Genomic DNA, 26,437 nt, shown 5'->3' with positions numbered 1-26,437 from the left:
AATATAGAGACCACCCTAGGTTTTAATCCTGATCTTGAGGTCAAAGGAAGTGGGAAGACAAAAACCACCCTCATTCCATGAAGAATGACAGAAGAGAATGTGAACACTAGAGAGCAGCTAACCATGGGAAGTCAGTGAGCAGCAGAATTTGGGGGCCAACTTCCAAGCAGGCGAGCAAAATGCGAAAGAATGAGAAAGAGGGGCATAAACCTAGGTCTTGAAGCCTTCCTTCTTAGACCCTCAACTCCATCCTTGGGATGGTGATCAAGGTCTGGGTGGGGGACAAAAATCACAGAAAAGAAGTTCCTATGGTTCTTAGAGGATTTCTCTACCACGTACCTGGAGTACTTGTCTGTTTGTTGTAGTAAAATAAAGAAGTTCTCTGATGTTTCATTTAGTCTACGTATCTACAACCTTTTAAAATCTACAATTCTCTCCCCTTTTGGTGGGAAAGGGCAGCCATTCCTCCATCCCCGTCCCCCCAAATCCCCAGTCAAACCAGGCGCTCAAGAAATTACAAAGCTACTTTTAATACTTTGGGGTGAGCCCCACAGGAATAAAAAACACTGGGAAGGGGTAACCCCCTCACCCCCAGGCGTGGCCCAGGGGAAGAGAGGCTACCTGAGGGGAAGGAAGCACAAAAGGGACCCGCTGCAGACTCAGGGCAAAGGGAATGCCATCGGTGCTGGGACCTGTGAGCACTACAGGAGAAAACGCGAGCGTGGTGGGACTGGCTCCAGGCACACAGGCGAAGGGCAAGAGGGTTGGACACGAAGCCACAAAGCTACTTGGGTTCCTCCTTCTTCTCGTTTGCCTTTTTCTGCTTCTGCTGCATGATCTCCGAGTCCCTGGGGGTAGAGATGATGGGGCACTGGGAGGTACCAGAGGGCAAAAAGGACAAGATGCAGGGGGATGAAGGGCACAAAGGATAAGATGGAAGTGGATGGGACAAAATTCAGCGTGTGCCTGCCGTATTCCCACCCTAGGAGAACAAGAGGAAGAGAGCTGAGGCTTAAAAGGCAGTCAGTCTCTATCTGGCTGTTGCCTAAGGGGTCAGAAGTCTGGCCACACAGGCCCAAGGCTATTCTTTGCTGAGTACCACACCCAGCAACACCAGTGAGAAGGTTGGGAGAAGGGAGGAGAAACTGAACACCAAAGAGGGCCGTAAGTACCCTGCTGTCATAACCACTACTGCGTTTGAAATGTGAAGCTCCCTGCCCTTGCCCTTAAGGTCAGACTCGGGGCACTCAGAAATCAACCGAGGGCAGGCACCCGCCCCAGTCCCTTCCTGTCAGGCTGTGAGCTAACAATTTGGAGGGTGGGGAGGAAATAAAACCCTAGAGGAAGCAATGCACTCTAACCCCTCACTAGTCCAGATGTAAACCCTGAGGTGGCTCTCTTTCCTGGTACAACCCTCGGTCTAGCCCAGGTCTCACCCCTCCCCTCCCATCCCCTCCCCTCCCTGGGGCTACCTCTGCTTGCGGGCGGCAGCAGAAAGCCCGTCATCTCGGCGCTTTCCCTTAACCGAGTCACTCTGCTTTTTCATATTCTTCTGGCGGGCGAGCTCGCGCTGGTTACCGCCTAAAGAAAGAAGGTAAAAGGTGAGACGCGGGGGGCCTTTATGGCCACACACCGGCGACCCTCCTCCCTCACCCGGACACCAGCAGGGTCCAACGCTCATTTCCCAGTCCCGACACCGGCCCATTTCGGGGCCTAGGCTGCTGAGTGGGGCGGGGGAATGGGGGGCCACTGGTGGCAAGCTGCCACGGGGCAGGTCAAACCGGGAGGTGGAAGGAGGACGGTTCCGAGGAGTCCGCTAAAGGCGTGTTTCGAGTTTCGGGGCGGCACGGGGGTCCAGACTGGTGGTGATGTGTGGACAGTTTGGGTCTCTGACGGATGGGCTGCGATCTGGAGTAGGGGGCTCGGGCCTATCACAAGGGTGCGGGGCTTCTCGCCACACCGCGGAAGGTCGCGGAGGGCCTTTGCTTGACTGGGGCGAGAGAAGGGGGAGGGCGTTCTCAAGAAGTGGCGGTGGGCAAAAGGCCGATTTCCGGCGCCGAGTGTGAGGGTCTCAAAGAGCGCTTCCAGAGGAAGGCGTCGCTGGAGAAGCCAAGAGGAGGTAAGTGCCAAGATCGGGCAGTAGTGTTTAGGGCCGACGGGGAGAAAGAGGTAAGAAGAGAGGGTCTCGGTGCTCACGGGTCATGGCGACGGCAGCGGCTCCGGCCTGCCTCCGTTGCGTCCCCTCGTTCTGTCCGACGTTGCAGGCCCCGCCCCCTTCTCCAAGCGTAACGAAGTCGTCCTTTCCTCCCCGCCCCTTTGAGCCCGGGCTCAGTCTCTCATTGGGCAGAAGGAAACACGTGGGGCTGCGGGCCACGCTCCAGCACTGGCGGATATGGGGCGGAGGTTCGCCGGCCGAGTGCGCTGCGTGGGGCGGGGCTTCCTGAGCAAGGCGTTGGGTCGGGCGGGGAGAAAGTAGGCCGGGTCACGTGGGCAGGGTGGGGGTGGAGGGGTGCGGCTGGCGATGTGGCGTTTCCGCGGACTCGAGCACGTGACTTGGCGGAGTGATCTCATGCGGGGACCGTTTGGGACACCGACAAACTCGCCCAAGGGGAACGGTAGGGGACGGAGGGCGGGGTTTTGTGAGGCCGAAATGGTTTAGTCTCTTCTGTATTATCGGGACTCTGGGACTTCCTAATTATCAGTACTTGGCCCTGTTCTTTGGGATTTATCCCCCACTAACCAGCTATTTAGACACGAACTGTTCACCTATAAGGTAAAGTCAGGTACAAACGTAACTTTCAGAAACCCCCTTCCAACCACATTGTACCCTCACCGCAAACACCTCCCATGGAAACTAGCAGCCACATCCCGGGTGTCCTAAAACTTTGGTCCGAAAACGAACTTGGTCGTAAAACGAACTTGGTCCTGTTCGTTTCCCACAGAAGTATTAAATGGGAAGATGTAATAGCTTGGAAGTTTTGGAGGACCCTAAAATCACAGACTATTTAGTTGGATCAGGGACTAAGAGACTGGGAAATACTATGTACATTTCTCCCTCCGGACTTTTCCCCACTATACTGCCTGCACCAGCCACATCTGTAAGATATGTTTGTTAAAAGACAGTTGAATAGAGCAGGAAACGTAGGCACTAAACTCATTCTCCTTCCCAGCTCCACTGTCTACAAGACTTCCCACCCGTCCTGAGGAATTCATTGGATAAAGGAGAAATGCTTAGGAAATATCACAGGAAAGGACTGTTTGTAAATTTTATAATATGATTCTCCCCAGTTGGTGCTCATAGCAGAACTGAGTTGAGGCTGGAACTTCAGACTAGCTTTACCCTCAACATAGACCTGATGGGAAGGCAATAAACCTCAGTGCCATCCTCACAGTTTTTGCCATACCAAAGTATCACTTGAACTACTATTACTTAAAATGTACCAAACTTAAATAAAAGTTACAAATCAAACTTCATATAATCCTTTAGTAAATTTAGAATCAGTATCACCTGACTACAAACAGAAAGTAACTTTAAAAGTCAATACAATGAAAATGAAATATATTATCAAATTCTACCAAAGTAATATCATTGTCAAAGATGCTGAGCCTGGGGCCTGCCCTTTCTTTCTTAAAAAAGATAAATTAACAAGTTTTAGAGAGGTAAATAAGTCTTTGAAACTGAAGCTTTCTCTTGATACAGAGGATTAAAAATAATGTTTATATTTTCAATGTTATTTAATGCTATGTCTTTCTACTACCTAAAGTTGCTTCTCATACCACAAGTAGCATATGTCCCACCCTTTGGTACATATTAAATGTACTAGATCAACATTGGTGGCATACATAACATACAAATCCTCACTCTGGCAACTTACTGGATTTGATTTTAGACACTTATTTTCTCCATGCTTCAATTCCTTTATATGAAAAATGGGAATAATCTCTACCCCTTAATGTTGTGGAAGAGATTAATACAGATACAAAGGGCTTGGCCCATGGGGCGCCTGGGTGGCTCAGTCATTAAGCATCTGCCTTATGGCTCAGGTCATGATCCCAGGGTCCTGGGATGGAGCCCTGCATCAGGCTCCCTGCTCTGCAGGAAGCCTGCTTCTCCTTCTCCCACTCCCCCTGCTTGTGTTCCCTCTCTCGCTGTGTCTCTCTCTGTCAAATAAATAAATAAAATCTTAAAAAAAAAAAAAGGGTGGGGGCTTGGCCCATAATAGGCATTCAGTTAATGTCTCCTCCATCCCCCTCCAAGTCCTAAAACTTTCTTTTCCTTCTCTAAATTCCTCTAACCCTTCTGAGGTAGCCAGTCTCTAAAATGGCCACCAGTGATTCCTCCCTCCTGGTATTTATATCCTTGTGAAGTCCTCTGCCACACTGAATCAAGGTTGGTCTGTGTGACCAATAGAATATGGCAGAAGTGATGATATGTCACTTTTTTTTTTTTAAGATTTTATTTCACAGAGAGAGCACAAGCTGAGGGAGGAGCGGAGGGAGAGGGAGAAGCAGTCTCCCCAATGAGCAGGGAGCCTGATGTGGGACTCAATCCCAGGACCCCAGCATCATGACCTGAGCCAAAGGCAGACACTTAACCAGCTGAGCCACCCAGGCACCCCTGATATGTCACTTCTGATGCTAAATCATAAAAGATACTGTGGCTTCTGCTTTCCTCTCTCTCTTGGATCACTGGCTCTGGGGGAAGCCAGCTGCCATTTCATGAGAGGCCCATGTGGTAAAGAACTGAAGCTACTGGCCAGTAGCCAAGGGGGAGGGAAAATACCTCCATTTAAACTCATCACAAAATTGAGAGGGAATAAATTATAGAGAACAAGGACCTAAGGCTCTGGAACGGAGAAGGAGGTAAGGCAGGATTTAAGGACCCCAGATACAAAGTGGCAAGATGAGGAAACTGACTTGAAGGGTGGGGACATCACCTGCAGACCTTCAGCAGCAGTTTGACCACAGTTCATAAGCAGAATTTGGGCTATCTGGCTCCATTGGGAACCAATGGAGCCAAGCCACTTGGGTCCCCTTGCATGTAAAGAGACCACAGAACCAGCCCCATGGGGAAAACCAAGCCACACTGTGAGTGAAATATTATAGAATGAGTAAGCAAGTCCTCTTTGGCACCTGTTACCTCCTTATCAACTCCAGCATCTCAGGTGGGTGAGAGAGTAGAACAGCCTTATAACCAGTCTCCTCTTATCAACTCACCCCACGTTACCCCATGACCAAGACTCTGTTTCCAATTCTGTCAGAACCTGGACTGGTTGCCACACCCCTCCAGTCTAATTTTTCCAGGAGTTGCCCAAAAAATTCACTCATTCTTTCAACACATACTGTGTTGTGCACCAACTATGTGCCAACTATTGTTTAGACATTAGGTATACAATGACAATAAAAGCAAAAAAATATATATAGAACATATAGTGTAGACAGGAAACAGCTTGTGTATATATGCAAATTGATTGTGAAAAAAGATAACAGATTCTATGCAAGGATGATATTAAAAATATTTAACAGGGTACACAGCAAAAGCACCTACCCATCAAAACAGGTCTCAATATGATCTGAATGAAGACTGTGAACAGTTCTTCTACCTGTCCTGGTAAGAAATCATAGTACTGCTAGTTCTGTGAAGGGAGTATACCTGAAGACCTTAACTTTGATTAGGGAAGTGAAGCAAGTGACATTTGAGCTGAGGCAAAAGATGAGGAGTCAGCCAGGCCAACGGAAGAGAGGCAGGGAGAACATTTCAGGAGAGGGGATAGTATGTATGAAGGCCCTAAGGCCCTGCTCCCTCAAGCTAACCCATCAAGAGCCACAGGTAACAGGGAAGGCCTCCATGTCTCTTATCTTTGTTTCATCTTCTCTGTCCCAGATCCCTTGACAGTAAATGGGTACCTATGGTACCTGCCTTCACATCTCATAGCTTGCCCGAGAGAGGGTCTGAATCTCTTCCTTTAGTTTTAGTTTTTAAAATTCCAGGATAGGACTCTGATAGGTTGGGTTTCTACCCTTGTAGTAGGGAGATAAGTGTTGGGCAGGATATAATGGCAGGATATAAATAGCCCCACTAGAAACACATGATTAGTATGGGGAAGGAACAGGTTTATCAAAGAAAGGGAGTTTGTTCCCCAAGAAAGGAAAATGTAGACAGATAAAACAAAAGATGTCCATTACATAAAGGAGAGAAGATAGCTACTTGAGCTGAAATGGTGGCAGCAGAAATGGCAGTGTGCAGCTTCAAAATATATTTTGGAGACTTGGTGAGAAAGGAAGATACTATTCCTGAGTTCATTCATTTCTTCATCAAATATTAACTGTACGTCTATTATGTGCCAAACACTTCTAGGCACTGAGTATTCAATGATGAACAAAATAGACATGGTCTCTGACCCCAGGAAGTTAACATTTCAGTGGAGGAGACTGACAATTCACAAGTAAACTGAACAATATAAAATTACAGCTTGCACTAAGTGCTAAGAGAAACAAAGGTTCAAAGATAAAGATTAATGGGAGAGAGCCAATTCTGTAGTGACATTTAAACTGAGGCCTGGAGCCAGTTGCAGGAAAAGTAGAAGAGGGTTCCAGCAGTATGGTTGAATCCCTATCATTCTTTACATCCCTTCTTATCAAGGAAAAGCAGTGCAGCTTTAGGAAATTCTCCCCCTTTACCCTGTATTCTAAGGGTGGTCCAGAATGGCTAAGTCAATCAAAGTAAACTTATCCCTCTTAATATTGATTGGCTCAGGAGCCCAGACCTAAGCCATTGTTTGCATAGTATTCACCTAGTGATTGTTATTGATTCAGGAGTTAGCATGTGACCTAACTTGGCCTGACCAGACCAAAGGGAAGGGTTTTTGTTCCATTGTGAGGGGATGCACGGTGTTCTGTCTCACTGACTTAAATAGAGAGGTAAAGAACCCCTACCGCTCCTGGCATCTATGACCTAGGAGGGCCAGCTTTAGGCTGAAGCAAAATGAGAGGTAGAAGGAATCTTGGTTCTTGATTATGCTCTTGAGCCACTGATATCAACTGTAACATCTGTTCTACCTCTGAGCTTCCTGCTATGAGAACTATATTTTTTTGTGTAAGCTGCCTTGAGTCAGATTTCTGTTACTTCAGCCAAATACATTTTAATCAATACACAAGCAACAGAAAGAGCATATTCTAAGGCCCTGAGGTGGGGAAAGCTTGAAAAATTAGATGCATATAAGGGGTCACATAAGGAAACGATCCAATCAGATTATCTTAAAGTACAACCAGCCTTCCCCATGCATACCAAGCTTCTAGTCAGCTTTTCAGTGCCTTCCTTGTAGAGATGAGTGGATACCCAGGATCATCAAGCATTGGAGAAAGCACTCAGTATAAAATTAGGACAAAACAAAACAGAAAATAAGGTCTCCAAGGTTACAGAAACCATTATAGGAACAAAAGAAAGTAGGAGGGAAACTATAATTAGTGTCCTTAAAGATGAAGCAGATATTGAATAAAAATAGGGGAACTATAGAAAACAAACATTCAGAGAATAATAAAGAGCTTTTGGAAATTAAAACTATGATAGCTGAAAGAAAAAAATCAATAGAAGAGTTGGAAGGTAAAAGTTGAAAAAATATTACAGAGATGGTGGTGGATAGTAGAAGAGGAAAAAATATGAAAATTAAAGAATCCATTCAGGAGGTCCAACATCTGAATTATATGAATTTCAGAATGAGAGGAAAGTAAAAGAGAAATGAAGGGGACCCACTGAGTGCCCAGCACAGGGAATGAGAACAGATCTACACCACCACCTATCAGAGCACTGGAGTCAAAAAGAAGATCCTAAAGGCTTCCAAGACACAACATAGAACACATAGAAAGGATGAAGAATCAGAATGTCTTCAGACTTGTCAACAGCAATACAGGAAGCCAGAAGACAATGGAGCAATGTCACCAAATATTTGAAGAAAAATAACAACCTAGATTTTTTCACCCAAGCAAGCTGTCAATTAAGTATGAGAATAGAACAAAGATGTACAGAGTCTAAAAAGACTTAACCTACCATACACCCTTTTCTACAAGATATTGAAGGTGTACTACCAAAATGAGGAGTAAACCCAAGAAAAAAAAATCATAGGATCCAGGAAAAAGAGTATCCAACACAGGAGATAAGTAAAAGGAATCCTCAGACTGCTGGTGAAGGGAGATCCCAAGATGATAGCTTTGCAGCAGGCTTAGAGAGCTACCATTTCAGATTAGAACAGGAGGATGAAAGGCTCTGGAGGCATATATCTAAGGGGAAAAAATGGAAACTGATAAAACTGATAAATTATCTGATTGTATTTGAATATATTGAGAGATTTGTACTTCTAGAAGACACTATGAAAATGATAATAAGTACATAAGCAACTAAGTAAAAAAATGAATAGATAATTTGGGGGGAAGCATACAAGAAAGGAAATGTAAACAGTACACTAACTGTCACAGCTGGTAAATAACATTTACACACTCATAAAATACAAACATTCAATATTGATCTAACTAAAATAACACTACATTACGAGGATGGAGAGAGAAAGTATATGCATATTTATGAAGGATGAGAGAGATAAGTCCTCCTTTTGAAAATAGAAGTCAGTGGCTAATATCAGAAAGTTAAAAATCCAGAAACGGCATGATATTTAAAAAAGGCAACAAATGCCAGAAGAAGCAGCTAAAGAAGTTGTAGTCTGCTTTAAGCAGTGGGAAACCAAGTGGGATAATAGTTCTATTTTTCATTGTTTTGTATAGAACTTGTATGTTCATGTATAACTTCATAAAAACAAATAAATACTAAGTTAAAAACCTAACCATGGTTTCAAATGAAATAGTTTAGAAAGAGAGTAGAATGAGAGGGAGTCTAGGTACTGATTTCTTAGGAAGTCTCCATTTACATGTCACTAGCTGTCAGAGAAGCATCTCCCTCACCTCTAGTCCCTACTCTCAGTGGGAAATACATCTGCGTTAAGAGAAGAAAGTGTTGACAGGGAAAAAAAAAGAAGAGGAGGAAGAAGGAGCATATCCATAGACTGGATACACAGGAAAGGGGATGAATCCATAAAAAGCATGGCTAAGTTTATCCCCATAGGGGGAGGGGGCTTTGCATTGGAAGCATGTTCTAACTTCTGGGAGACCCAGGGCTAGCTGAGGTCTCCATTCTTGAAAAGCTACTAAATATGGACCAGGAAATGGCTGAGGAAGGGAACTAAGGTACTTTTCACTTTCACCTTGAGCTTGTGGTTTGGGTAATAGTGTCTCATTCCTGAATACTGGTGTTCCCGAATGGCTTCTTGCCTCCACTGAATACCTCCTTTTCCATCTGACCTACCTCTATTAACATCTTGTAAGCAAAGCTAGGATCTCAGAGCAGCACCTCCTCCAGATACCTCTGCTTCTCCCTTGGTTCAGCTGAATTGCATTTGCCCTATTCATACACAAATTCTATTTCTTCTTCTCTGCTTTGAGAGACACCAGGGGGATAAGCAAGTTTCCCTGATAGTCTACAGCCCCTTCACAATTCAATTTTCTTCTCTGCTTCCCATTCCCTCTAGCCTACTCCTTGCTTACTAAAACTCTCAACTACTGCATAGTTCTGTCAACCATCCCTACTGTAGCAGTCAATTTATCTATTCCCTTCAGGTGTCCCCTTTGTAGTTCTCCCTCAGCACTTTGGGCAGAAGTTCAAAGGCAAGGAGCTAATATATAACAGAGTCTAGGCTACTCTCTGCTACCCTGCTGGAAAATATGTTGGCCCTCCTCCTGCTAGACTAAGACAGGGTTTCAAGGTCTTGTGCTGGGGTCATCTATTAAAGTATACCCTCAATACAGCAAAACCAGTACCCTGGGAGAACATATGATTCTCAGTAAACTGAGCCCTCTCAGTGCAGAGTGACATCTCAGAGCCAGAGGGCTATAGGCCCAGCAGACTCTGGTAAGAAGCAGAGAAACATAGCTGTGTCCACTGGACAGGATTCCCAAGTCCAAAGCATGTGGTGGTGAGAAGAATGGGGGATGGGAAGGGTGGAAGGATGAGAAGACCTAAAACAATAATGGTAGAAACAGGAGCACATGAACATTAGAAAATGTCTTCTCAACCCTCTTCCATATACCTTGATGCAGAACCTGTCCTGATGTAGAAGAATATAGTCTGCTGAGGTGACATGGCTTTATAAGTATGGAAAAAACATAGGCTCTAGAGACAGCTGGCCTGAGTTCAAATCCCAGCCCGACCACTCACTGGGATTCTTAAGTGCCATGGACTCCTTTGGAAGTTTAGTAAAGACCACAGATGGCTTCTCAGAATAATGTTTTTAAGTACATTTTAAAAAATACACCCATGATATTGTATACCCATTTTCATGGCAGCATTAATTCACAATAGCCAAAAGGTGGAAGTAACCAAAGTATAATTGACAGATGAATGGACAAGGAAAATGTGGTATATACATAAAATAAAATCTTATTCTGCCTTGAAAAAGAAAGAAATTCTGATACATGCTACAACATGGATAAACCCTAAGGACATTATTCTAAGTGAAATAAGTCAGTCACAAAAAGATACCTGATTCCACTTATGAGGTATCTAGAGTAGTCAAATCCATAGAATCAGAAAAGGGTTGTTGCCAGTGACTAGGAGGAGAGGAAAATGGGGAGTTGTTGTTCAGTAGGTTTAGAGTTTCAGTTTTGCAAGATGAAAAGAGTTCTAGAGATAGGATGCACAATGTACTAAACACTACTAAATTGTACACTTAAAAATGATGAAGATGTTAATTTAGCTATGTGTATTTTACCACAATTAAAACATTTTTTTCATTTAAAAAAAGTACATGGGATCACCCTTGCACACCCAATGCAGCTGTGCATCCTGGCCAGGCCAGGTGCCAACCCCGCCCATCCCTGTGCCACAGCACACCTGTGCATCACAACAGAGCACTAGCCCCACCAACCTCCATCCCACTGATATACCTAGTCCTAGTGGTCAGAGGGGATTATGCTTCTGGGCTCCACATGACATCTACAAAAGGTCATTCCTTCAAGACTGGGAGAGGTAGCTGATTTGCCTAATATACAGAAAAAAGTCAGTAAAAATGAGACAGGAATATGTTCCAAATGAAAGAACAAGACAAAACATCAGAAAAAGACATTATAACACAGAGATAAGCAATCTACCTGATAGAGTTCAAAGTGGTGGCCATAAAGATGCTCACTGAACTGGGGAAAAGAATGGATAAACACAGTGAGATCCTCAACAACGAGATAGAAAATATAAGAAATTTCCAAACAGGGACACCTAGCTGGTTCAGTAGTAGAAAATGTGAGTTGATCTCAAAGTCATGAGTGTAAGCCCAACATTGGGCATAGAGCTTACTTAAAAGGAAAAAAAAGGTTATGTCAATTATATCTCAATAAAACTGAAAAGAAATATTTAAAAGTTTCAAACAAGTTACAGAGCTGAAGAAAACAATAAGTGAACTAAAAAATACACTAGAGGGGTTCAAAGCAGACTGGATAAAGCTGAAGACTGGTCATTGAGCTAGAATACAAAGCAATAGAACTCACCCAGACAGATTAGCAAAAATAAAAAGCATTTTTATTTTTATTTTTTTTAAAGATTTTACTTATTTATTTGACAGTGAGAGAGGGGACACAAGCAAGGGGAGTGCGAGAGGGAGAAGCAGGCTCCCCACTGAGCAGGGAACCTGAGGCAGGGCTCAATCCCAGGATCCTGGGATCATGACCTGAGGCGAAGGCAGACGTCCAATGACTGAGCCACCCAGGTGCTCCGAAAAAATTATTTTTAAAAATTAATATAACTTATACCAAGTGGGATTTATTCCTGGGCTGCAAGTTTGGTTCAACATCCGCAAATCAATCAATGTGATATAATACATTAATAAAAAAAGCCTCAAGAGCAGGGCCCCATTTAGCTGAATGAAATCAAATCGAATAGGAGGCTAACGAGGTGAGCTGGAGCTCCTTCCTCTGCACCCTCTGTGTGGCTTCTGACCACGTGGGAGCTGGTGCGGTGGTGAACTAAGGGGAACAATCCAGCAGCAAACAGGCCCTCACTGCCCACTGTGTGCCCAGCTCTGTGCTGACTGCTCAGGGCAGGGTCTGGAAGGAAAGGACCAAGAATTTATGATCTAGTGAAGGGAGAAGAGGGAGCTGAACTCAGGGGTAAAGGGTCCAGCGCAGACTTTAAGTGGGGCCGGAGGGGAGAAGGGCCTCCGTGGGGATGGCGGGAAGTGTGCTGGGAAGATGAGTAAGGAGTGCCAGTCCGTGTGACCAAGTAAGAACTGCATCAACCTCCCCTTCTCATCTAACATGTCTCCAAATGAACACACATTTGAAGCTAAAACACTTCCCTTGGTACACAGGTGATACTCCAGGCCAGGCCCCCTTTCTCCCCTTGTCCCAGAGTCGCTGTGTGGGGAAATTCTAAAGCTGCCGCTGCAGAGTTAAAGGGACTGAGTTCTTTCCCACTCAGCCCCTCTCCTCCTGGATGAGCAGGGAGCCTGAGATCTCCCCCAGAAACCCCAACCTGCGTCCTCAGAGGCCTCTGCCCATGGCAGTGTCTGGGCCTCGTTAACTGACTCCCACTGACTAGGGTAACCAGGACCTGCTTCTCACCAGCAGCCCCTTGGCCTCAGGTAAGCCAGCATTGAAAAGTACATTCGTCCTGCTGGTTCAGCTGACATCACTTCCCCGAAAGCCCCACAAGGGTGAATTACTCACCTTTCCTCTTTCAAGATGCCTCTGGTGCCTGTCCCTTCCTTCCCATTCTGCCAGTGGCATCTCTCTCTCAGCCTCAGCCTCCTCTCAGGGATTCATACCCCACACACCTGGCTGGCCAGGGAGCTTTGTAACCACCCCTTCGATCTGCCATCCTCCTGCTCAAATGCATCCGACGCTTATCCATCCTTTGCCAACAAATTCTGGATTCCAGTACCTTCCTTAAAGCATGTAAAGCCCCCAAACAGGGGCGCCTGGGTGGCTCATTCGTTGGGCGTCTGCCTTCGGCTCAGGTCATGATCCCAGGGTTCTGGGATCGAGCCCCACATTGGGCTCCCTGCTCCTTGGGAAGCCTGCTTCTCCCTTTCCCGCTCTCCCTGCTTCTCCCTTTCCCGCTCTCCCTGCTTGTGTTCCCTCTCTCACTGTGTCTCTCTCTGTCAAATAAATAAGTAAAATCTTTAAAAAAAATAAAGCCCCCAAACAGCCCTATGTATATATGGAATTTTAGTATATGATAAAGCAAGTCTTTCAAATATGGATGAAAGGATGGGTTATTCATTATTGGAAAAGCTAGCTTGCCACTGGAATAAAATAGTTAGATCCTAATTTCATAACAACACAAAAACAGATTCCAGACAGATTAAATATCTAACCATTAAAATAAAACAATAGAAGATTTAAAATAAGATATTAGAGAATATTAATAAGATACTGGGACGAAGAGAATCTTCTAGATGAGGTACAAAACCTAGAAGCCAATAAGGATATGTTACCAGATTTGAATATACAGAAACATAAAATTTCAGTAAAGCAAAAGATGCCACAAGCACACTGCTACCTGCAAAATATATCCCAAATTTATTCCTCTTAATAAATATCCATGGGTAATAAACCCATCCTTTAAAAATACTGATAAGGGACACCTGGGTGGCTCAGTTGGTTAAGCATCTGCCTTCGGCTCAGGTCATGGTCCCAGGGTCCTGGGATCGAGCCCCACATCAGGCTTCTTCCTCAGCGGGAAGCCTGCTTCTCCCTCTCCCTCTGCCTGCCGCTCCACCAGCTTGTGCTCTCCCTCTATCTCTGTCAAATAAATAAATAAAATCTTTAAATAAATAAATAAATAAAAATAGTGGTAAAGAGGAGAGTCTTACCCTACCAGATTCTGAGATACACTACAAAGCCACACTTAGACAAACAGCATGTTGTTGGTGTAAGAACCAGACCAATGGGACGAAATAGAGGGATCGTAACATGCCCTGATAGTTAAGGGAACGTAATCATTGATAAAGTTGGCACCACAAATCAATAGGGAAAGAACAGCTATTTAACAGATGATGTGGACATGAGTGGTTCACTAAATAGAACAAATTAAACAGTATTCCCACTTATTTCTATACTCCAAAAAAAAAAAGGCTGTAAATGGGATTAACACCTGAAATGGAAAACTATAAAGTTAATAGAAGACAATGTAGGAGACTCTATTTGTGATTTGGGAATAAGAAGGATTTCTTAACACTTTGAAACCATGAGCCGTAAGGCAAAAACATTTCTAAATGTCATTACATAAGGATTAAGGATTTCTATCAACTAAGAACACACCGAAAAAGTTGATAGATTGCAGACAGAATGAAAGGTATTTGCAGTGCATTTGCAAATCACCAAAGGATCAACATCTAGCATATACAAAGAATTCTTAGGTAATCCGCAAGAAAAAGATGGCTGTGCCAACATAAAAATGGACCAGAGATTGGAACCTGCAGTTTATGTAGCAAGGGAAACCCAAAAGGCTAACAGGCATTTGAGGAGATGCTCAAAATCATCCACATTCAGGGAAGGGCACATTGAAACGCCAATGAGATTTCACTGTAGCTATTAAATTGGAAAACACTGAGAAGGCTGAATCAGAGTTGCCTTTCCCAACAACGAGAGAATGGGGAAGGATATGTGGGTACAAGGACATAACAACCAATCAAGAGGGCAAGCCGGCGGCTCATGGGACCAAAGAGGACACACTCCACACTCCACATCCTCAGCCCTTGACACTCAGGGGAGATTTTTTCCCTCCAGCGCTCCCCAGCTTCATGGCCACTGGTCTAGTGCCAGTCATCACCTCCACTCGTCTCAACGACTGCGATAGCCTGACTGGTCTCCCTGCTTCCACTCTTGCCTTCCTACAAGACTTTCTCTGCAGAAGGCACAAGTGGTCTCCTAAAAACATAATCCAAGATATGATACATTAAATCAAACCAAATAACCACATCAGCTAGGTTCTGTAATGGCCCTGAGTAAAATCCCCCAGCCCCTTGTGGCTCTCACTTCTTGCCATGGCCCTGAAAGGTCTGGTGTGGTCTGGCTGCTCACATCTGTTCTACTCCTCCCCTCACGCACAAGTTCCAGCTACACTGGCCCTCTCCGCCTGGAACATGGCAAGCTCTTTCCTACATCAGGGATTCTGCACTTCCCATTCGCTGGCCTGATGTCTTTGACCCTGACTCTGTGTGTTGCTGCTCTTTCTCATGGTCATGGATCTGCTCAAATGTCCTTTTCTCCAGCAAATCTTACCTGACCGTCCTCCAGAACATGTATGCCTCTCACCCACCTACTTGCTTCTGGGTCACTGTGGTTATTCAACATAGTACTAGAAGTCCTAGCCACAGCAATCAGACAACAAAAAGAAATAAAAGGAATCCAAATCGGCAAGGAAGAAGTCAAACTCTCACTCTTTGCAGATGATATGATACTTTATGTGGAAAACCCAAAAGACTCCACCCCAAACTTGCTAGAACTCATACAGGAATTCAGTAAAGTTGCATTTATATACACCAACAACAAGACAGAAGAAAGATAAATTAAGGAGTTGATCCCATTTACAGTTGCACCCAAAACCATAAGATACCTAGGAATAAGTCTAACCAAAGAGGCAAAGAATCTGTACTCAGAAAACTATAGAATACTCATGAAAGAAATTGAGGAAGACATAAAGAAATGGAAAAACATTCCATGCTCATGGATTGGAAGAACAAATATTGTGAAGATGTCTATGCTACCTAGAGCAATCTACACATTTAATGCAATCCCTATCAAACTACCATCAACTTTTTTCAAAGAAATGGAACAAATAATCCTAAAATTTGTATGGAACCAGAAAAGACCCCGAATAGCCAGAGGAATATTGAAAAAGAAAAGCAAAGCTGGCAGCATCACAATTCCGGACTTCCAGCTCTATTACAAAGCTGTCATCATCAAAACAGTATGGTACTGGCACAAAAACAGACACATAGATCAATGGAACAGAATCGAGAGCCCAGAAATGGACCCTCAACTCTGTGGTCAACTAATCTTCGACAAAGCAGGAAAGAATGTCCAATGGAGAAAAGTCTCTTCAACAAGTGGTGTTGGGAAAATTGGACAGACACATGCAGAAGAATGAAACTGGACCATTTCCTTACACCACACACAAAAATAGACTCAGAATGGATGAAAGACCTAAATGTGAGACAGGAGTTCATCAAAATCCTAGAGGAGAACACAGGCAGCAACCTCTTCGACCTCAGCTGCATCTTCTTCCTAGAAACCTCACGAAAGGCAAGGGAAGCAAGGGCAAAAATGAACTATTGGGACTTCAAGATAAAAAGCTTTTGCACAGCAAAGGAAACAGTCAACAAAACCAAAAGACAACCGACAGAATGGGAGAAGATATTTGCAAATGACATATCAGATAAAGGGCTAGTATCCAAAATCTATCAAGAAGTTACCAAACTCAACACCCAAAGAACAAATAATCCAATCAAGAAATGGGCAGAAGACATGAACAGACACTTTTCCAAAGAAGACATCCAAATGGCCAACAGACACATGAAAAAGTCCTCAACATCGCTCGGCATCAGGGAAATCCAATCAAAACCTCAGTGAGATACCACCTCACACTGGTCAGAATGGCTAAAATTAACAAGTCAGGAAACGACAGATGTTGGCGGGGATGCAGAGAAAGGGGAACCCTCCTACACTGTTGGTGGGAATGCAAGCTGGTGCAGCCACTCTGGAAAACAGTAGGGAGGTTCCTCAAAAAGTTGAAAATAGAGCTACCCTATGACCCAGCAATTGCACTACTGGGTATTTACCCCAAAGATACAAATGTAATGATCCGAAGGGGTACATGCACCCCAATGTTTATAGCAGTAATGTCCACAATAGCCAAACTATGGAAAGAGCCAAGATGTCTATCAACAGATGAGTGGATAAAGAAGATGTGGTGTGTATGTATACACACACACACACACACACACACACACACACACACTGGAATATTATGCAGCCATCAAAAAGAATGAAATCTTGCCATTTGCAATGACGTGGATGGAACTAGAGGGTATTATGCTAAGCAAAATAAGTCAATCAGAGAAAGACATGTATCATATAATCTCACTGATATGAGGAATTCTTAATCTCAGGAAACAAACGGAGGGTTGCTGGAGGGGTGGAGGGTGGGAGGGATGGGGTGGCTGGGTGATAGACATTGGGGAGAGTATGTGCTATGGTGAGCACTGTGAATTGTGTAAGACTGATGAATCACAGACCTGTACCTCTGAAACAAATAATACATTATATGTTAAAAAAAAGAAGAAGAAGAAGATAGTAGGAAGGGAAAAATGAAGGGGGGGAAATCGGAGGGGGAGACGAACCATGAGAGACTATGGACTCTGAGAAACAAATTGAGGGTTCTAGAAAGGAGGGGGGTAGGGGTTGGGTTAGCCTGGTGATGGGTATTAAAGAGGGCACGTATTGAATGGAACACTGGGTGTTATACACAAACAATGAATCATGGAACACTACATCAAAAACTAATGATGTATGGTGATTAACATAATAAAAAAATTAAAAAAAATTAAGGTAACTTAACGAACCTTTCAGGCAACATCAAGCAGAATAACATTTGCATAATAGGGGTCCCAGAAGAAAAAGGGGAAGTGAAAGAGCCAATAAGCTTATATGAAAAGATAATGGCTGAAAATTTACCTAATCTGGTGGAGGAAACAGACATACAAATCCAGGAAACCAGAGAGTCCCAGAGACAAACCCAAAGATGCCCACACCAAGATATATTATAATTAAATGGCAAAAGTTAGAATCCTAAAAGCAGCAAGAGAAAAACAACTTATTACATACAAAGGAAACTCCAAAAAGCTATCAGCAGATTTTTCAGTAGAAACTTGGCAAGCCAGAAGAGAATACATGAGATATTCAAAATACAGCAAGGATAAAACTCCCAACCAAGAATTCTCTACCTTGCAAGGTTATCATTCAGAATTGAAGGAGAAATTAAGAGTTCACCAATAAGCAAAAGCTAAAGGAATTCATCACCACTAAACTAGTCTTACAAAGAAATGTTAAAGGGACTTCTTTAACTGAAAAGAAATGGCACTAATCAATAACAAAGACAATATGCATAAGTAAAAATCCCTGGAAAAAGTAGATATATAGTAAACATAATGTATCAGTCACATATTTAGCAAGCATGATATTTAAAAGACAAAAATAGCGCCTGGATGGTGCGGTTGAATAAGGGTCCAACTCTTGGTTTTGGCTCAGGTTGTAGTCTCAAACTCGTGAAATTGAGCCCCATGTTGGGCTCCACACTCAGTGAAGAGTCTGCTTGAGACTCTCTCCTGGGGCACCTGGGTGGCTCAGTTGGTTAAGCATCTGCCTTCACCTCAGGTCACGATCCTAGGTCATGGGATCGAGCCCTGCATCAGGTTCCCTACTCAGCAGGGAGCCTGCTTCTCCCTCTCCTTCTGCAGCTTCTCCTGCTTGTGCTCTCTCTCTCTCTGTCAAATAAATAAATAAAATCTTAAAAAAAAGTCTCTCTCCTCCCTCTGCCCCTCCCCCCATATACACTCTCTCAAAAAAAGATAAGTAAATCTTTAAAATAAGACAAAAATAGTAAAATTAAAAAACTACACTACTTAGTTAAGGGATGCATAAAATAAAAGATGTAAAATATGACATCAAAAATATAAAATAAAGGGGTGCCTGGGTGGCTCAGTCAGTTAAGTGTCTGTCTTTGGCTCAGGTCATGATCCCGGGGTCCTGGGATCAAGCCTCACACAGGCCCCTTGCTCATGAGGGACCTGCTTCTCCCTCTCCCTCTGCCTGCTGCTCTCCCTGCTTGTGTTCTCGCTCTGTGTGTCAAATAAATAAATAAAATCATATATATATAAAATATGGGTTGAGGGGACAAAGAAAGTGTAAAGTTTTGGAACATGTTCAAAATTAAAGTGGCTGGGGTACCTGAGTGGCTCAGTCGGTTAAGCATCTGCCTTCCACTTGGGTCGTGATCCCGGGGTCCTGGGATCAAGCCCCACATTGGGCTCTCTGCTCAGCAGGGAGCCTGCTTCTCCCTCTCCCTCTCTCTGTTGCTCCCCTGGCTTATGCACTCTCTCTCTGTCAAATAAATAAATAAAATCTTAAAAAAAATTTAAGTGGCTGAGGGGCACCTGGGTGGAATAGTCAGTTAGGTGTCTGACTCTCGGTTTCAGCTCAGGTTGTGATCTTGGAGTCATGAGATTGAGCCCACTTCAGGCTCCACACTCTGGCACAGAGTCTGCACTGGATTCTCTCTCTGCCCCTCCCCCCTCTAAAATAAATAAATCTTAAAATATATTAAAGTGACTGAACGGATAAAAAACAAAACCCAACTGTACACTGTCTACAAGAGACTCACTTCAGACGTAAGGACACAGACTGAAAGTGAAGAGATGGAGAAAGATATCCCATGTAAATGGAGGTTAAAAAAAAAAAAAGCCAGGGTACCAATACTCATAGCAGACAAAATAGGCTTTATTTTTTTTTTAAGGTTTTATTTATTTATTTCAGAGAGAGAGAATGAGAGACAGAGAGCATGAGAGGGAGGAGGGTCAGAGAGAGAAGCAGACTCCCTGCTGTGCAGGGAGCCCGATGCGGGACTCGATCCGGGACTTCAGGATCATGACCTGAGCCGAAAGCAGTTGCCTAACCAACTGAGCCACCCAGGTGCCCCCAAAATAGACTTTATTTTTTTTAATTTATTTTAAAGATTTTATTTATTTATTTTGACACAGAGAGAGAGACAGTGGGAGGGAACACAAGCAGGGAAAGTGGGAGAGGGAGAAGCAGGCTTCCCGCTGAGCAGGGAGCCTGATGCGGGGCTCAATCCCAGGACCGTGGGATCATGACCTGAGCTGAAGGCAGACGCTTAACAACTGAGGCACCCAGGCGCCCCCAAAATAGACTTTAAAACAAAGACTGCAATCATAGACAAAGAAGTACATTACATAATGATAATGGGGCCAATCCAACAAGAAGACATAACATTTATAAATGTATATGCACCCAACATAGAAGCATCAAGATATGGAGAGCAAATATTAATGGATCTAAAGGGAGAAACTGACAGCAATACAATAATAGTAAGGGACTTTGTCACCCCACTTACATCAATGGATAGATTATCCAAGCATAAAATTAATAAGAAAACATTGGCCTTAGGGCGCCTGGGTGGCTCACTTGTTAAGCATCTGCCTTCGGCTCAGGTCGTGGTCCCAAAGTCCTGGGATTGAGCCCTGCATGGGGCTCCCTGCTCAGCAGGAAGCCTGCTTCTCCCTCTCCCACTCCCCCTGCTTTTGTTCCCTCTCTCGCTGTGTCTGTCAAATAAATAAAATCTTTAAAAAAAGAAATAGTTATTAAAAAAAAAAAGAAAACATTGGCATTAAGCAACACACTAGACCAGATGGACTTAATAGATATATACACAATATTACATCCAAAAGCAACAGAATAAGCATTCTTCTCACATGCAACATTCTCCAGGATGTTAGGCCACAAAATTCAAGAAGACTGAAATCATATCAACCATCTTCTCTGACTACAATGGTATGAAACTAGAAATCAATTACCAGAAGAAAACTGGAAAAACCATTAAAATGTGGATATTAAACAACAGGCTAATGGGGGTGCTTCGCTGGCTCAGTTAGTTGGTAATGCATGCAACTCTTGATCTCGAGGTTGTGGGTTCAAGCCCCACATTGGGTGTAGAGATTACTTAAAAGTAAAATCTTTAACAAACAATAAACACCATGCTAATGAACAACCAATGGGTCATCAAAAAATCAAAGAAGAAATTAAAAAATACCTAGAGACAAATGAAAATAGAAATACAACACACCAAAATTTTTGGGAGATGCAGCAAAATGTTTCTAAGAGGGAAGATCATAGCAATATAGCCTTACTTCAAGAAACAAGAAAAATATCACATTTAACTTTATACCTAAAGGAGAGAAAAAGAACAAAGGAAGCCCAAAGTTAGTAGAAAGAGGGAAATACTGAAGATCAGAGTGGAAATAAATGGAGAATAAAAAAAAAGAAAAAGAGGGGCATCTGGGTGGCTCAGTCAGTTGAGCATCTGACTTGATTTCGGCTCAGGTCATGATCTTGGGGTCATGGGATTGAGCCCCATGTCAGGCTCTGAGCTGAGCGTGGAGCCTGCTTGGTATTCTCTCTCTCCCTCTCCCTTTGCCCCTTCCCCACCTCTCCCTCTCTCTCAAAGAAAAAAACAAAAAAACAAAATTAAAAAATTAAAAATTAAAATACCACTAAAGGTAAGTATAAAAAAGAAAAAGAAAAAAGAAAAGATCAATGAAACTAAGAGCTGGAAAGATAAACAAAATTGACAAATCTCTAGCTAGACTAATGAAGAAAAAAAGGAGAACTCTAATAAAATTAGAAATTAAAGAGAGGTTACAACTGACAGAAATACAAAGGATCATATGAACAACTATATGCCAACAAATTGAACAAAATAGAAGAAATGAATAAATTCCTAGAAACATACACTTTTCCAAAAGTAAGTGTTCGAATAAGTGACTTCAGTAAATAGAAATAGAAAGTCTGAATAGACCAATTACTAGTAAGGAGAATGAATCAGTCATCAAAAACCTCCCAACAAATGAAAGTCCAGGACCAGATGGCTTCACTGGTGAATTCTACCAAACATTTAAGAAAAAGTTAATACTTATCCTTCTCCAACTCCTCCAAAAAAATCAAAAAGGAAGGAACATTTCCAAACTCATTTTATGAGGGCAGTAACCCCAATAACAAAACCAGACAAGCCACCCCACACAACACGCACACGCATACACATACACATTACAGGCTAATATCACTGATGAACATAGATGCAAAAATTTTCAACAAAATTGAGCAAATTGAATTCAACAATGGATTAAAATAATAATATACTGTGTCCAAGTGGAATTTATTCCAGGGATGCAAAGATAGTTCAGCATCCACAAATCAGCATAATATACCACATTAATAAAATGAAGGATAAAAATCATATGACAATCTCTATAGATGCAGAAAAGGCATTTGAAAAACTTCAACATCCATTTATAATGGTTTAGAGGGAAACCATCAACAAAGATGGTTTAGAGGGAACATACCTAAACATAATAAAGGCAATATATGGCAAGCCCACAGTAAACATCATACTCAATGGTGGAAAGCTGAAAGCTTTTGCTCTAAGAACAGGAACAAGACAAGGATGCCCACTCTTGCCACTTTTATTCAACAGAGTATTGGAAGTCCTAGACCCAGGAATTAGGCAAGAAAAAGAAATAAAAGGCATCCAAATTAGAAAGGAAGAAGTAAAACTATGACTACTTGCAGATTACATGATACTTTATATAAAAAACTCAAAAGATTCTACCAAGAAAGTGTTAGAATAATAGACTTCAGTAAACAGGATACAAAATTAACATACAGAAATCCATAGTGTTTCTATATACTAATAGTGAATTATCAGAAAGCAATTAAAACAATCCGATTTATAATTGCATCCAAAAAAATAAAATGCGGAGATAAATTTAACCAAAGAGATGAAAGACCTATACACTGAAAATTTAAGACACTGATGAAAGAAATGGAAGAAGATACAAATAAATGGAAAGATACTCTGAGCTCATGGATTGGAAGAATTATATTGTTAGAATGTCCACACTACCCAAACTATAGATTCAATGTGATCCCTATCAAAATTCCAATGGTGTTTTTCACAGAACAAATTTAGAAATAATTCTAAAATGTGCATGGAACCACAAAAGATCCCAAATAGCCAAAGCAATCTCAAGAAAGAATAACAAAGCTGGAGGTACCATCTCTCTGATTTCAAACTACAAAGCTATGGTTATCAAAACAGTATGATACTGACACAAAAACAGACACACAGTTCAATGCAACAGAATTGAGAGCCCTGTATTAAACCCACATATAGGGGCACTTGGGTGGCTCAGTCGTTAAGCATCTGCCTTTGGCTCAGGTCATGATCCCAGGGTCTTGGGATCGAGCCCCGCATCGGGCTCCCTGCTCCGCGGGAAGCCTGCTTCTCCCTCTCCCACTCCCCCTGCTTGTGTTCCCTCTCTCGCTGTCTCTCTCTCTCTCTCAAATAAATAAAATCTTAAAAAAAAAAAAAATAAACCCACATATACATGGACAATTAAGTCATGACAAAGGAGCCAAGAACATACTATGGTGAAAGGTATTGGAAAAAACTGGATCACTATCTTACACCATACACAAAAACTAACAAAATGGATTAAAGACTTGAATGTTATACCTGAACATAAAATTCCTAAAAAAACAAAAAAACAAAAAACATAGGCAGTAAGCAACCTGACTTTGGTTCCAGCAATAATTTTGTGGATCAGATTTAAAAGGCAGGGGAAACCAACGCAAAAATAAAGATTACTTCAAACTAAAATGCTTCTGCACACTGAAAGAAACATCATCAAAATGGAAAGGCAACCTACTGAATGGAAGATTTCTGCAAGTCATATATCAGACCAGGGATTAATATCCAAAATATATAAAGAACTCAAACAACTCAACAGCACAACGACAATAAAAAACAAACAACCTCATTAAAAAATGGGCAGGGGATCTGAATAGACATTTAGTATATCCACAGATATGTGCAACCATCATCACTGTGAATTTTAGAACATTTTCATTACAGTGGTCAATTCTTAATCTTCCTTTTACTTGGCCTATTGACTGCAGGTGACATAGTTGATCAATCGCTGTCTCCTTGAAACATTGTTTTCACTTGGTTTTCAGGACTGCACACTCTCTTGGTGTTCCTCCTTCCCCACTGGCCATCTCCTTTCAATTGGCTTTGCTTTTCTCCTCCCTGACTTCCTTCTAGAGATTGGAGTGCCCCAGGGTGTAACCCTTTAAGTTCATCTTTATCTTCCTGGGTGATCTCATCTAGTCTCATAGCTTTAAATACCCTCTATATGTTTAGTCCTATCAAGTCTTCATATCTAGCCCAGACATCTTTCACCATCTCTAAGTTTGTGTACAGAACTGCCTGCTCCACATCCCCATGTGGATTCTAATAGACAACTCAACATGTTCAGAACTAACGCTGTTCCACCTGCAGTCTTCCCTACCTCAGCTGATGACAATTTCATCCCTCTTGTTGTTCTGGCCAAAAATGGTAGTCATCCTTGATGCCATTTCTCTCTCACATACCACATTCAATCCATCAGCAAATTCTGTCGGCTCTACCCTCAAAATATTCAGAACCTTATCCCTTCTCCCACCTCATCTCTTACTGCCTGGTACAGCCGCCACCATTTCTAGCTCGAATTATTGCCAATAGCCTACTAACAGGTCATACTGCTTTTATCCTTGTCCCTCTACAGTCTACACTTAACACAGCAACTAGAGTGTTCCTTTGAAAATAGAGGTGATTTCATATTACACCTCTGCTCAAAACCTTGCAGTGACTCCCCATTTCACTCAAAGTAAAAGCCCAAGTCCTTATAATGGCCCACAAGGCCCTCCAGCACCCAATCTGCCCCTGCTCCATTACCTTCTTGACTTCATCTCTTACTACTCTTCCCCTTACTCACTTTGATCCAGTTATGCCGGCCTCAACTTTTTCCTTAAACACTCTAGGCACACTTCTGACTCAGAGTTTGCAGTGGCTAGTCCCTCTACCTAGGAAGCATTTCCTCCAACGGTATGGCTTGGCCAATTGCCTCACCTCCTTTAGGGCATTGCTCAAATTTCATCTTCTCCATAAGGCTTTCTCTTATCATCTTACTATACAGTCAACCCTCTCCATCCTCCTCTACTTCCTCCTCCTCCACTTCCAAACCCACTTACCTTGCTCTATTTTCTCTTCTAGCTATAGCACTTACTACCTTTTAACATACACTATATTTCTTTCTTTTTTTTTTAAGATTTTATTTGAGAGAGAGTGAGCACTGAAGCCAGGAGGAGAGGCAGAGGGAAAGGGAGAAGCAGATTCCCTGCTGAGCAGGGACCTGGACACAGGGTTTGATCCAGGAACCCGGCGATCATGACTTGAGCTGAAGGCAGGTGCCCAAACCACTGAGCCACCCAGGCACCCCAACATACACTATATTTCTTATGTTTATTTCTTAGGTTTGTTTATAGTGTCTCCTTCACCTCTAGAATATAAGCTCTCCAGGGGGTGCACGGGTGGCTCAGTCAGTTAATCGACTGACTCTTGATCTCAACTCAGGTCTTTCTCAGGGTCATGAGTTCAAGCCCTCATTGGGCTTCACGCTGGGCATGAAGCCTACTTAAAAAAAAAAAAAAAAGAATGTGCTCTCTCCAAAGCAAGATATCTGTTCACTGATGTATCCCAAGGATATAGTACAATGTCTGGTACAGAGTAAGTGCTCAATAAATATCTGCTGAATGAATGAATGAATGAAAAATGTGGGTGATAATACCTACTCTAAAGTTATTTTAGGGATTAAATAACATGCAAAGATTTTGACACACAATAGACATCCAACATATGTTAGATTCCTACCTCCTTTCCCCAAATATCTTTCCCATTTGCTTCCTCTTATAGCACTGCTCCTTCCCTCTTCTCAGAAAATTTTCACCATTCTAGGCTCTCCTTTGAGTTTAAATCCAGGAAAATCCAACAGAAGTCCACAGATGTCATCTGAGAAGAAAAGGAACCCTGGGAGACCAGCTTTACCTACTGCCACACTGTTGTTTTATACATTAAAATATACACATTTTAGGCGTACTATCTGATGAGTTTTGACAAATGTATAGGTGATTTGATTTGGAGTGGAGGGCATTAAGGTCACCTGGAATTATGTAGGTCCAGGGATTTAGCAGAGGGATCCTAGCTAGGAAAGAGAACTTCAGGGCTCTTGGAAAACATGCCCAAACAGGGACAAGTGGAGACATCAGGGCTGACCTGAAATTCCTGCAGTCTCAGTGCACCAGAATCTGAACCTCCAGAACGTCTAACAACTTCGTGGCACCTGTTGGACCTCGGGCCAGCTCCCTTTCACACCAGTCTCACCTGTATAGGCCAGGGACTGGCCTGGGACTGAGTCCTCCCTTTGCCCTGCAACTCCCCTGCCACCACCCACACCCCCCATCCCCGCCTACCGGTGGGGGTGGGAGGGGTCGGCTTCAGCCAGCGACAACCAAGTTTCACCGCTGCCTCACACCCACCTGGCCTGATTTTCTCTCCAGCCTCAGTTAGAAATCGTCTTCGGGTCCGCAGCAGTACTGCAGGAGGGAAAAAGCGAAAGCGCTGCACCAGGTGTTGTCGTCAGAAATATCCCTTCGGGTCCGCCATCCTCCA

General features: G+C 43.0%; 1 protein-coding gene and 1 long non-coding RNA gene across 3 annotated transcripts; both read right to left on the bottom strand.

Moving 5' to 3' along the window:
- Positions 1-514: 514 nt before the first annotated feature.
- SERF2 (small EDRK-rich factor 2) lies at positions 515-2,305 on the bottom strand. Of its 2 annotated transcripts, none has more exons than XM_028126736.2 (3): positions 2,197-2,280; positions 1,473-1,581; positions 515-871 (listed from the first exon to the last, which is right to left on the bottom strand). In XM_028126736.2, the coding sequence occupies exons 1-3, from the start codon at positions 2,201-2,203 to the stop codon at positions 586-588; spliced, it is 402 nt and encodes a 133-aa protein (XP_027982537.1). In that variant the 5' UTR covers positions 2,204-2,280; the 3' UTR covers positions 515-585. The 2 variants fall into 2 exon arrangements, with proteins under 2 accessions (XP_027982537.1, XP_027982536.1); XM_028126735.2 differs by having other exon boundaries at positions 695-848; positions 2,197-2,305.
- A 55-nt stretch (positions 2,306-2,360) lies between these two features.
- Positions 2,361-26,437, bottom strand: LOC148163935 (uncharacterized). The gene is made up of 3 exons (XR_015768545.1): positions 26,305-26,437; positions 25,640-25,777; positions 2,361-2,440 (listed from the first exon to the last, which is right to left on the bottom strand). It is a non-coding gene; the product is annotated as an uncharacterized LOC148163935 (long non-coding RNA).

This window comes from Eumetopias jubatus, unplaced genomic scaffold, assembly GCF_037043125.1.
Source record: "Eumetopias jubatus isolate StellerSeaLion01/CBP00866 unplaced genomic scaffold, mEumJub1_p1.0 scaffold_7, whole genome shotgun sequence".
Lineage (NCBI taxonomy): Eukaryota > Metazoa > Chordata > Mammalia > Carnivora > Otariidae > Eumetopias > Eumetopias jubatus.
Note: the sequence above shows the minus strand (reverse complement) of the source record. Positions and strands in the feature narration are given on the sequence as shown.